The 13,218-nt window shown below is 50.6% G+C and overlaps 1 protein-coding gene and 1 pseudogene across 1 annotated transcript; one reads left to right on the top strand and one right to left on the bottom strand.

The window, feature by feature from the left end:
* The window catches only part of LOC133340371 (UPF0746 protein DDB_G0281095-like), a 132,984-nt pseudogene that overhangs the window by 46,693 nt on the left and 73,073 nt on the right, over positions 1 to 13,218 (top strand).
* Positions 2,764 to 11,834, bottom strand: LOC133340288 (transmembrane protein 170B-like). The gene is made up of 3 exons (XM_061548399.1): positions 11,415 to 11,834; positions 8,398 to 8,568; positions 2,764 to 3,114 (listed from the first exon to the last, which is right to left on the bottom strand). The coding sequence occupies exons 1-3, from the start codon at positions 11,494 to 11,496 to the stop codon at positions 2,984 to 2,986; spliced, it is 384 nt and encodes a 127-aa protein (XP_061404383.1). The 5' UTR covers positions 11,497 to 11,834; the 3' UTR covers positions 2,764 to 2,983.

Genomic DNA, 13,218 nt, shown 5'->3' with positions numbered 1-13,218 from the left:
CCACGGGACAACATTTGCCGCGCATATATGTCACACATACACACTTGCTATCCATCTCACAGTAAATTAACTCTCAAACAACATCTGCCAAAACATCCACACTCTCCCTTGGCAACCGCATCGGCCCTTACTATTTATGGCCTTAATTTTCCCTCCTCTTTTTTTTCCTTCCCTCCCTATTTCCGGTGTGACATTGCCATTTCAATAACCGCACGAGGGATCCGATGCGGGCCCAGAGAACCGAGTTGAACGAGACCAGGGCCGACGGACTGGTGGTTGCCAAGCACCGGGGGAAGGGCGCAAGTTGGTGGCCCTGGTGGCGAGATGTTATCTGCCTCGCCTGGTATACAGGAGGTCGTGGGTTTGATCTCAACCCTAGCACCTGTATAATTAGAGTTCGCATGCTCTCCCCGTGGCCGCGTGGATTTTTCTCCGGGCACTCCGGTTTTCCCCTTCACATTTAGAATCAACTTGCGTTCAGAGTATTTGGCTGCGATCAACGTCCAAGCGATAAGCCACTTGGCTGAGCTATCATTTGTGATAGCCTTCTGAAAAAGAGCTATGTCGCTCAGTGGGCCTTGCCTGTTAAAATAAAAATAGTTTAGTTTTAGTCCGAGGTGACAAGAGGGGCGGAGGAGGGGGTCAGATTGCCAAGGGTCCGTGGCGATCGCAGAAATTTAAATACTGCTGTCATGACTCCACAACCTGGGTTGCGACGTTCACCAATTCTGCCCATTAGCACTTCCATTCAGTGACGACTGGAAATTGGTAAACACGGAATTCTGGGAGTGTTTGGATTGTCATTAAAATCTGGGAGGCGACCTTGGAATATTTTGAGGACAGCGCAAAAAAATGATTGCTGATGGGGCATGTATATTACGTAATATTTCATATACAAATTTGATTTGGTGAACTTACACAGCAGAAATGGCTCAACCCAACTCTAATTCACTCAGGGAGGTGCAGGGCGGGGGGGGGGGGGGAACTCACTAAGCCAAGCGACCCACAGTAATCGGAGGTTTCTACTTCTGCGAGAAGCCACCTTTGCATCTCGTGCTCACGAGACCCACCATTCTTGTCATGGGCTAGCGGCCGGCTGGTGAGCAGCGGCGACCGAAACCTTCTCACAGTGCGAAGGCAACGAGCGTCAATCGGCTGGGTCGGTGCTATATCGTACCGTGGGAAGGAATCAGCGTCCCGAGTGCCGCGCGGACACCTGTGGGAAGCGCTGGAAGGGTTGGTGGGAAACCCAGCGCTCGCTCTACATCAGGGTTCTTCAACTGGTGGCCTCCACAGGCAGAGCCGGCCCAGCCACTAAGCGACCCTTGCAATTGCAAAGGGTCCCGTGGCCAGCAAAGGGCCCCCTAGAGTCACTGCTAGCTAGTGGGTGAAAAAAATCATACATCAAAGGGGCCTTCAACCAAATTTTGCTTAGGGCCCCCAAAGGTCTAGGGCCGGCTCTGTCCACAGGGCACAATGTGGCCAGGAAAAAGCTCTCAAGAGTGGCGCCAAGCTATGGCCAGCTGATTATCGAAACGAGAGGGAGATAAACAAGGCATGGAGCCAAGTTGTAGACGGCAGAGAGATGAGAGACCTGAAGATGAGAGGTAAACATTTCTGAGGTTAAAGTGAGATAAATAAGAGAAGAGACCTGGAGACAAGAAATACAGATTAGCGGTCGTACGTACAGACTTTAATGACGTCACACTGCCAAGTGTTATGACGTCACACTGACAAGTGTGACGCCATAACATTTATACAGTACTTGAGGTGTGACGGCACGGGGCACCCCATGACATGACAATGTTGTTATGCGGCCCGCTGGTAATGAAAGTTGAAGAACCCTGGTCCCCGAGGTACTGTGTAATTTATAAACGCTTGATAAACTCTGCGTGTCTCGCTGCGTCACTCCAAGGCACGTGGCGATTCACCTACCGAGCGATTCGATGAATTGTCATGTTTCAGGATTGCGATTGGATGCAATTCTTTTGGCCTCCGTTTTAACGTCTCGCCTCTATTGTTCCTAGCTCGTTCCGTTTGATTTGTACAGCTTTGTTCGCTCCGCTAGCCTCAAATGTTAATACGGGCACGTGATTTGCACGTAATATGCGCCAGGTTGTAAACTATGCTGTTTTACACGTATTGCTTTGCATGTATTCGCATCAGAATCGATCGTTTAATCGACGAATCGATGCAATATCACATGCCCGACGGTCTTTCTCCACTGTGGTCAAGGGCTCGCTGTGCAGGTTTGCCGACCACAGGGGGGAGACGTTACCGGAACACGATGCTGCACAACCAGGACATGAAGCTGCACACTCGGGCACCGAACACGACTGCACACCAGACATAGCTGCACACTCGCACCACACCGCATACAGTACCACGCCACTTACACGCACACCACACACCCGTGCACACGCGCACACAAATCATGCACACGGCACACATGCGCGAAATCTGCCGGCGTCACATCCACCGCTTGTGCACACGCGAGTGCACACACGCGTGTAACACTCGCGCGTACGCAAAACACACGAATCATGCACTCGCACACACCATGCACGTACGCGCTGGAAGGCCAGGCCAGTTGCATCACGAGACGGGCAAAACGTCGTTGGCAGCGCCTCCACGCGGTCGACGCCGTTCGCAATTGTTTCCATTTTTTAAACTGCAAAGCGCATCACCGCCAGGAATGACCCGCGGCGGTAATAAATCGCTTTCGCCAACATAACGGAGAGTTCGCAGCCCCGCAGACGGGCCTCAAATCCCAGCAGAGCGAACTTTGGCTTTCATCCGCGCCGTCTGGAACTCCGCTCCCAGCCAGCTCAATTCCACGTCGGCGGAACGAGCGCCAGCAAACGTGCGCACGCGGTGTCCGTCCGTCCGTCGGTTCATCCTGGCGTCGAACCGGCCGCTCCGCTGCTGCCTCCATCTCGGTCTGGCTCTAGGAGAACGACGTGGGAGGATCCTAGGCCGGCGATCAGAGGCTGGCGAGGAGGCGCGCGGCGGATATGATGACGGTGATGACCGTCTGCCCCGAGCCAAACACCAACGCCTCCAGCGGAAGCATCGTCTTGCCGGCGGCGCGGTAAACGCCGGCTACCGCGGCACCTGGCGGGGGGGGGGGCATGGGAGAGGGGGGGGGAAGGGGGGAAGGGGGGAAGGGCGGAGAGAACAGCGGTAGCAGGCGGCCGTGGGCCGATGCTTTGGAGGAAAAGGTTCGTATATCTTTTGGAAGATTTGTGAAACTCTTCCAACGGCCCTCAGCCATGAGCTCACAGTATGGGGTAAGTAGGTTCATGACCCCATCGGTGGGACCTTCGAGGTCTAGCCTCGCGTAAGCAAGGTTTTCTCTGGATATTATAGTTTTCTCCCGCATGCAAAAAAACACCGTTCATAATTTTTTTTATAAGAATTGGACTCTCCTGGAAAAAAGTTTTGGTACTCAATGCGGCAATTCCTGTAAAAAAAAAGCATTTCTAATGTCAGTGGGGAGCTGTAGCACAACGATTTGTGCTCTGAACTACAACTGTGGGAACCCGAGTTCGATGCGAACCATGGCTCACATGAGTGTCGAGCGATATCTAAACCGTCCTGGGTCCCCCTCTCACTGACCGGCACTGGCCAGTGATGAAGTACACACTGTTCCCCTATAACGCCGCGTGATATCACAACGCGAATTGGATATAACACGATGAATGTATGAGGGAACGAATTGGATATAACGCGATTGAGTGTGAACAGAATTGCGCCGCGCGAGTAGCAATAAGCGGTGGTAGGGCTGCCTCTGCGTAGCATCGCACAGGCAGTGGGATGCTGCTGGATGCTTCTAGACGCTACCCACGCGCCTGTGGCTTTGTTCAGCCTGCGTGCACATCTCCCGTGTAATCACGGGCTGTAGTTTGCCCCATATTATATGTTATTTATTATAACGTGCTTTTTCCATAATGCGGTGTTCTTCAGGAACGCAACTACCGCGTTATGCAATAAAAAAAAATTGTCTCTTGTTATTTTGGTTGCCGACCCCTGCCCACGACCAACAGGCCTCCATCCAGCAGTGGATTGACGAAGGGCGGTACGTACATTGCCAACATCAGTAAACGATAATAGAGAGCAGGCCAAACACACATTTCATGCCACCAGCAACCTTTAACCCCTGCTCTGCCTTGCCGACACACGTAGCACAGCGTCGTCGCACGCTGCCGCTCAACGCTCAATTGGTTAGCTCTTGGTGCGTCGCCAGCTCGTTGTTTCTCAGTTTTTACGATCTTTGGAAGTTGCACAAGTATTGTTGGGGTAAGCAGAGGTGGCAGATTAAAATTCAGACAGTGTCGTTCGTTGCCTCATCGGGCTCCGGATGACTTTGTCTGACCTTGCGCTCTCAACTTGGGTCCAAAGACATCCACAGTAAACGGATGCCTCAGACTCCCGCCATCGACACCGAGGCTGATCTAGAAACTTCCCAAGGGAGGTAATCCCGAAATGTTGCGCGTTTTTTAAATATGGCCCTTCACATTGATAACCCCCCCCCCCCCCAACAACATATATTTTTCAGTCAACAGCAATAAAATACACATTTACATGCTCTCAAGAGGGAGGGTGATCACCCCCATCACATCTCCGCCTCCATCGCCTACCATCCCCCCCCCTCCCTTGGATTTACACTGTGCCGGCGGGCGACATGCTGGGCTCCATCCGGACCCTTAATTAAACTTTTAAAAAATATTTGGGGGGGGGGGGGGGGTGGGGGTTGTAAATAATGAATTAACTTTAATTGGTTTCTCCAAAGCAGAATGAGTACCCAGATTGCACCTCGACTACTGTGATGAACAATTGCGCTGTGAAAGCCAAACTGAAAGGAAAAAAAACATTTTAATTGAAAGGGGGGGGGGGGGGCGTTTATATGGTTATCGGGTTCAGCAGCAGCAGGGCTGGTGCTCGTGCCTGGTTTATTAAATCGGTTAGGGGGTAAGGGTAGGGCAGGAACTACTTGCTGGTTGGTTAAGTGTCAGCTTGGCTAGGTGGTTGGCAGTTAGCGGCACGGAGGGCAAGTATTCGTGTCTGCCTGGAAAGAAGGTTAGGTGTAAGAGTAGAGCTACTATTAAGTGTCTGGTTGACTGGTTGTTTAGGTTGAGTATGAGCGATTCCATTGTCTCAGTGGTTAGTGTTTAAATTGGGCGGCCGTTCAATCGGCTGCCGTGTGCTCTACCCTCCCCCCTCCACACAAATCGTCTGCATCTCTCCTCCTGTGCAACGTACGTTGCGGCCTATCCAGTTTATGACGCTTCCCCATCTGGCCTTTACAACCCCCATTCACAGCAGCCGGTAATGGGTAAAAGTTGCTGCTGCAAGGCAGTGCAAAGTACAGAGCGTGTGGCGTGCTTGATGCATCTCGGTCGCGCAGATCACCGACTCGGCAATTCACGGGGCTCGTGTCGCCAAAACACCCTGGCACCTTGCCAGAGCCGGGAGCCGAGAGCAATTCGGCGTCAATCAGGGTGAGCCTCCCGGCGTCTCCCGCAGCTTAATAGCGGCGCAGCTCTCCCGTGCGCGTGTTCGGTTTTTTTTTGTCCGCACGCGCCACCTCAGCACGATGTCTGACGTCTCGCTCTCGCGTGGTGGGAGCTGAAGAAACCGAAGCTCGATTCAGCTCAATTTCAGTTCCTCGAGGAAGCTGCTGCTGGCACGTGGAACTAAACGTCGGACGTCGTGCCGGTATGACTCGAAAAACGCATAGGAGAACGACATGGCGTGAACAATGCCTTCACATTGTGCATCATCGGCATCGTCGGCATCTGTAACGTTAAGTGTCATCAGCAGACACCGTCTTCTCCGTCACTCTGGTTGAAGCAAAATCTTTATTAATTTAATGAAAACTACAAACTAAACTATTTTTTTTATTTTACCAGGTAAGGCCTCACTGAGCTGTGTAGCTATTTTTCAGATGCGACCTGGCTATCACAAATGGCAGCTCAACGAAGTAGTAGTAGTGGCTTATCATGTGGAAGTTTATAGCAGCCATGTTGATTCTCAATGTGGAGGGGAAAAACCGAAGACCCGCAGAAAATCCACATAACCACATGGAGAACATGCAAACTCCAAATGTACAGGCGTCAGGCTCGGGGTGAAACCCGCGACCTCCTGTATACCAGGCGAGGTAGTTAACATCTCGGCCACCGCAGCAAAAAAAACCACAAACAGCATGGGGAGGCGAAACGACTCAACGTAATCCACGATGAGCCCCACTCTGAAGTCCGGTCCTGCTTTTGAAATTCTGCCATCAAAATGAAAGCTGAGAATAACCAGTCATTAAATGAACACATTTATTTATAACCGTTGCACAGGCACCAAGAGATAAAATATCCCCAACAAAGGAGGCATCAATGGATCGTAACCAATTAGGCTTGTAGCCATTCGCCCCTCCAGTGATTCGACGGAGTGCCAAAATTTTAGATCACGATTGGATTCGAAAACCGGTTATTTGTGAACCTGTCTCATGTACATTTGTTTCCATCTATTTTGTCCAGTTTTGTTTACACCATTATCATGAATGTTACATTCGTATTATCACCCTCACACAGGCTTCACAAATAAAACATAACCTATCCTCGCAACATCTATGATCAGATGCTTGTATCATGAGTGTGAGAATAAAATTGTAATCGATAAATCGATGCGTCGTTACATGCCGAGCACAAGCACAAACAGCACCTAATGTCATGTCGGAGGCAATAGACAACACAACTGTTGGGTAATCATGACCGATTATGACAATGTGCTGCAGCAGCCACGCGATTGAAACCTCCAGTTTACGTGTAAATGTAAATGAATGGTAAATGCAAAAAAAAAATCCGGACTGTGGACTACATTTTGAAAGCATCGGCCATAAAATGTTGATATGACCTTTAAGGTTGTTAAATTATAAAACGTTACAGCGATAAGGAAGGCGACATTTTTGTGGGCCGCATGATCAGACGAGATGGCTTGGAGACCAGTCTGCATTACCGGTGAGACTGAGCGGAAGAAAGATACCAAAGGTCAACGCGGGGAGACGTGAATGTCTGGCCAAAATACAGTGGTGATTACAGCGAGTTAGTTTCAGTTAGTTTAACTGGGTGGGAACTCAAGAGACAAGGATGAGTGTTCCCGGGTCACCAAAATTGATGAAAGCAATAAAATAAAAAGTACAACAAAAAAGCAAATAGAAATCAGGGCAAAAACAATCACGCTTCAGAAGAAATTAAAAACAGTGCACAAACATAATCAATATTCAATAAAAAGCACATTTCCACGAAGAAAATTTGGCTTGGACATTTTTTTTAACAATGACTCATGCCAAAATTAGCGTGTTACGAGAAATACGGTAGGGAGGAGAGAGCGACACCATGGTACGGCCAGGGGACGACGCAACGGTGGACGAGGACCAACAACAATGAGCAGCCAGAGGCAGCCAGGAGCAGCTCGGCCAGCCAGGGGCACCCAGGGCAGCCGGGGGCATCCAGGGGCATCCAGGGGCATTGGTCTCAGGTCCCTCATGCAAATGAGACTCTCTTGGTCTCTTGAGTCCTCACACGGTTGAACAAAATAAACTCGAAACTTGGAACTATTTTATCCTTGTGTATGGCAATATGTACGGGAACTAAAGGCCTTTCCTCCGTTGAGGAGCACAGCCTACCGTGATTTACTGTACAGCCCATAGTTTGGGTGGCATGGCCACAATCGCAATACTGTGGCTTGTGTCTTCACTTTCCACCAACAACGGAGATGTGCGCATTGGCCAGTTGATGCACTCCTGTGGTTGATGGTTATACCAGTGTCTTTGAGGGATATCAAAGCCAGGAGTATGTGATGTGTGGGTCTCCAATGAGGTGTGGGTCTCCAATGAGGTGTTTATTACGGATGTCAAACTTGAACTTAAACTATTCCAATTATTTAAAAAAAACTCTTCTACCAGGTAAAGCCAACTGACCTATATAGCTCTTTTTCCCAGGTGACCAGGCCACAAATGATAGCTCAACGAAGTGGCTTATCACGTGGAAATGTATCACAACCAAATACTTTCAACACGTGTTTCTAAATGTGGAGAGAAAAACCCGAGAACCCAGGGAACAATTCACATGATCACGGGGAGAGAGAGAAAACACACAAACTCCAAATATACAGCAGGCGACAGAATCGGGATCCAACTCACGGCCTCCTGCATACCAAGCAATGCAGATAACATCTCACCACCTCAGGTGACCTAAGGCAGCACCAACAATTCCCAGAGACAACAGCCAAGGCAGCCGAGGCCCTTAGCAACAAATCATATGGGGCGAGCGCACGATTGGGGGGGGGCTTTGGGGGGGGGCTAGGGGGGGGGCTCGGTGGGAGGGGTCAAGGGGTCACACTCACTGGTAATGATGCCGCCGGTGATGGGAGCCAGCACGCCCATGACGGCGATGGCCACCGAGAAGAACCGTGCCTTGCGGTGGCGCCGCAGTGACACGAAGGCGAGGAGCGCCGTGGAACCGTGGACGAAGATGGAGGAGAAGAGTGCCCACAGGAAGACCCAGTACCACATCTCTGTGGGCAAGGGCGAGAGGGAGATGGTCACAGCAGGTGAGGTCAAGGAATGTATAAACCAGACAATTGCAATGTGGATTTGCACAGGGGTCTAAATGCGACCAAATCCCAAGATGCTGTACAGAAACCGTGAGCCTTAACACTCACAAAGCAACCCTGTGAATTGTATGAGTCTCTATGGGAGTCCAATGTGGAATCATACGTAGGATCTAAATACAACTGCAACTCCATACAAAGTACGAAAGCAGTGTTTACATTTATTTTATAGAGTAGCTATTTCGGCTTTGGAAGACGATTTGGGAAGACCTTATTCCATTTGATTGGTGATGTATGTATGCATGTTAAACTTCTGTCCCACCATATGTAGCCAATCGTGCTAATAGAAGGTGATGTTGATAAAGAGGCAGTAATAAGGGCCTACAGCTGATGATCTACGAGTCTCCATCTCTGTGGGAGTCTACTGGTCTCAGTTTGAGTCTATGGGTCTATTTGCAGTCTATGGGTCTCTCTGTGCGAGTCTATGGGTCTCTCTGTGCGAGTCTATGGGTCTATCTGTGCGAGTCTCTTGCTCTCTGTGTTAAGTCTATGGGTGTCTGTGTGAGTCTATGGAGCCTTGAGTATATGAGCCTATGTGTGAGTTTCTAGGTCACTGTGCAAGTCCCTGATCTCACAGAGTCTATACAATAAACGTGAATTTATAATGCAGCTAAAGGCGACTGCATCACAGGGCAAGGATATATATAGGAACACTGGGCATATGTAATTTAGAGCGAGACAGAGGTAATCAGTCATGGACAGAGGGGAAGAGGAAGGTCTTGACCCAGGGCTTAAATAATAGAATCAGAATCTGTATTTATCCTTGAAAAAAAAATCCGATGTCCAGTGAACATATATAAGCACAGATTTACGTAGATACCCGTAGACTTATAGAATGTTAAACTCTACTGTTCATGCGTATAGAGAGAAACAATGTGGATGTATGTCAGGTATAAATGCAACTGCAACTCAAGACCTGTGCTGATAAGATTAGTGGTAATATGAATTGTATAGAAAGAGGAAGTCAGTCACAGGTCTCTCTCTATGTGAGCCTGTGGGTCTGTGTGAGTCAACCGCCTTGCACACAACGACACATCACCCTAACGTTACACATACCAAGCACCACACTGGTACAACTCATGCCACTCCACATCTGACCCCTGCACACCAAACACCCGTGGCACAATATTCAGATGCCACACACACACACATACCCCAGTGAAGCCTTTAACAGACTGCATGGGGAAGTGCTGTAAGGGAGCACTTATGAAGGCCGGAATGGCACATGAGGGGGTGGGAGAGGCTAATACCACACACGGTCGCCTTTGTCTCCTCAGTACTGAGTCCACAAGGCTGAGTCCACCTAGGGGAGGCCGGTTTTTATACATCACTCGCCACTGATGTTAGCTGTCGTCACACCACCAGACAATCAAATTGACACATCATATATACAAGCCTGAACACCGTAGAGGCACTGTACAATGCACAGGTGCTACGCAAACACACACATCAAAAAATCCGATTAGCACGCTTGACTACGTGCGGTGCAAAAGAAGTTCAACATACTGTACATACACCGCTCCCCAATGGCACATCACACCTCCTACGCACATCACAACGGCATGGCACACCCACACACACCAGGCAGTATAGTTGTAGTATAGTCGTGGCACACACACACACCGCACATTATAATGAGCGTCCCACTGAAGATAACGCTTCAGTATTTTAGATAATTTGGCTGCTTTGAATGTCCACGTGATCAGTCACATTCAGACTCTGCCTTCTCGACAGACCTGTTCTCCACCCTGAAGACGGCTGCTTGCGTTGTGGCCGAAACGTCGTGAGAATTATTTTATTATGTTTTATTTTTATTATTTTCCTTCTACGTGACTTTACCGAAAGAACCAAGAAGACGAATCCCTGCAGTCACGAAAGCTTTAAAACGACAGTCACTTTTGTTGAGTTATCAGCTGTGGCAGGTAGCTCGAGTAAAAAAAGCGAATAGCTCAGTGAGCTTTACCTGGTAAGATAAACTAAAATAGTTTAGTTTTATTTGCATATTTTTAAAGCGATTTGTTTACCTGTTCTATACTTTGCACTCCGATCGTATTTTTAAAAATGCTTGTTATCACGTTCTGACCCGCCCCTAATGGACATCTGTGGGAAAATTTTAACTTTACATCTCATCGTATTCCTGCAGTGTAAATAAATACTCGGATTGTGCGAATACACGGGACGGGCCTAACGAATCCACTTTCTGAATCTGCCAACTCCTGGCATCTCCGCACCAAGAAACAAGCAGATCCTCACGCAATCCACCAACCCTCTGACCCACAGGCGCATGGACCCCAACCACGCCACCTCCGTGCCCCCCCCCCAATCAACCGGTGGACACAGTGACCCCCTTAACCTGACGTGAAGGCCATCAAGACACCTGGGTTTGACACTCAAGGTAGAAGGGGGGTCAAGGAAGTAGAGTTATGATCCCGCGAGTTAGTTTGGGCGGTCAGCCAAATCATGGAAGCCACCCAAAGCGCCCATTCAGCGTGGAGATGGAGCGATGGAATTGGCTCTAGCGCCAATTCGCATAGGAACCCCGCAGACTTCACACACGCGGCCAACAGACTTAGAACAGGGCCCCAATAGCCCTTCACATCGCGACGGTCACTGGGGAGGGGGGAATTCATCCAGCAGTGGATTTGTCGCGCCCGACGATGCTGTTGATGATGATGATGGAGGAGGGGTTAGAAGGGGTAAGTAGTTGTACGAGGAGGGTGTGAGACAGGGTTTAGGGATCGAACCCATACCGGTGAAGGCGACGAGCGGATTGTGGGCGAGCAGAGACAGCACCTCCCGCACGCTCTCGGGAGACGAAGACGCTCCCCCCATGGCCGCGGCCACGCGGGGACCAGCGGGGACCAGCGGGTACCCGAAGGCCCGCGACCCCAGCAGCCCGCTCCCTCGCCCGGCCCCTGGCGCCAAGGGCCTCCGTCAGCCGGCCCTCGCTCTCATGCCGGGACCTCGGGCTCGCCTGCCCGTGCCGCCCCCGTCCGCGCCCGTCCAGTCACTCGTAATCCGCTCGCAAGCAGCGGCGGAGGCAGCAGCAGTGGTGGGGGGGGGCAGCCCGTTCCGCCTCGATCACCTCCCGCCCCCCCAGTTGGCAATCCTCTCCTTGACTCGTTTCTGCCCGGTTCGGTCCCTGTGCAGGTGGCGCCGCCCTGGCAAAGAAGCTGCTGCCCCCCCCCCTCCCCAAGACGCCCCGCCCCCTCCCCGAGACGCCCCGCCCCCTCCCCGAGACGCCCCGCCCCCTCCCCGAGACGCCCCGCCCCCTCCCCGAGACGCCCCCTCCCCGAGACGCCCCGCCCCCACACCCCTCCCCCCGCCTCTCCTGGAGACGCCCCGCCCCCCCCACCCCTCCCCACGCCCCTCCTGGAGACGCCCCGCCCCCCCCACCCCTCCCCACGCCCCTCCTGGAGACGCCCCGCCCCTTACAGACGCTCCGCCCCCTCTCCCAGAGACGCCCCGCCCCCCCACCCTTCCCCCCGCCCCTCCTGTAGACGCCCCACCCCTTACAAACGCTCCGCCCCCTCTCCCAGAGACGCCCCGCCCCCACACCCCTCCCCACGCCCCTCCTGTAGACGCCCCGCCCCCACGCCCCTCCCGGAGACGCCCCGCCCCTTGCAGACGCCCCGCCCCCTCTCCCAGAGACGCCCCGCCCCCCTCTCAAACGCATCCTCCGTTCGCCACCAACACACTGTGTATATGTGGCCCTGTGTCCTTAAAAGGACATTGTTTTATAATATAAAAATATTTTAAAAATAGGCGACGTTTCGCACATTGACCCTTAGTGATAAGATATACATATACAGATGGAATTGATAAGCCTTGAAGGACTGCTTAACACGATGGGGCCTAATACGAATTGCAATTTTAAAAATAATTCCCGATTACAGTTCCACGCTTTCCAATCGGCATATTAATTACATAATCGTAGCTACTGAGTAACACATTGCCCCTTAAATAATCACTAAAAATTAACGACGATATAATACTTATTTACATTGAAAGTAAAATTATACTGTGAACAGTTTAACACGTAGGCTTTAGCGACCAATATCCATAATACAAACGTCGTGAGAATTGTATTTTATTATGTGAAATTTTTTATTATTTTATTATTTCCCTTCTACGTGACTTTTACCGAAAAAACCAAGAAGATGAATCCCTGCAGTCACGAAAGCTTTAAATCAAAACATAATAGAGGTGTTTGTGTTAGATCTCGTAAAAATTAATGTGTCATTAAACCCACCACCACCCGACACAGCCAATTAGCAGAGGTGTGGACTCGAGTCATGTGACTTGGACTCGAGTCAGACTCTAGTCATGAATTTGATGACTTCAGACTCGACTTGGACTTGCATAACAATGACTTTTGTCCCACCTCTGAGGTGTGGACTCGAGTCATGTGACTTGGACTCGAGTCAGACTCGAGTCATGAATTTGATGACTTCAGACTCGACTTGGACTTGCATAACAATGACTTTGTCCCACCTCTGCCAATTAGTAAGGTGTGTCTCGTTAACGTGGCAATTCGTTACTAGTACAACAACA

Source organism: Lethenteron reissneri, chromosome 9, assembly GCF_015708825.2.
Source record: "Lethenteron reissneri isolate LAM-NWPU_2019-01 chromosome 9, ASM1570882v1, whole genome shotgun sequence".
Taxonomy (NCBI): Eukaryota; Metazoa; Chordata; class Hyperoartia; order Petromyzontiformes; family Petromyzontidae; genus Lethenteron; species Lethenteron reissneri.
This window is presented reverse-complemented; position numbering and strand designations above follow the sequence as displayed.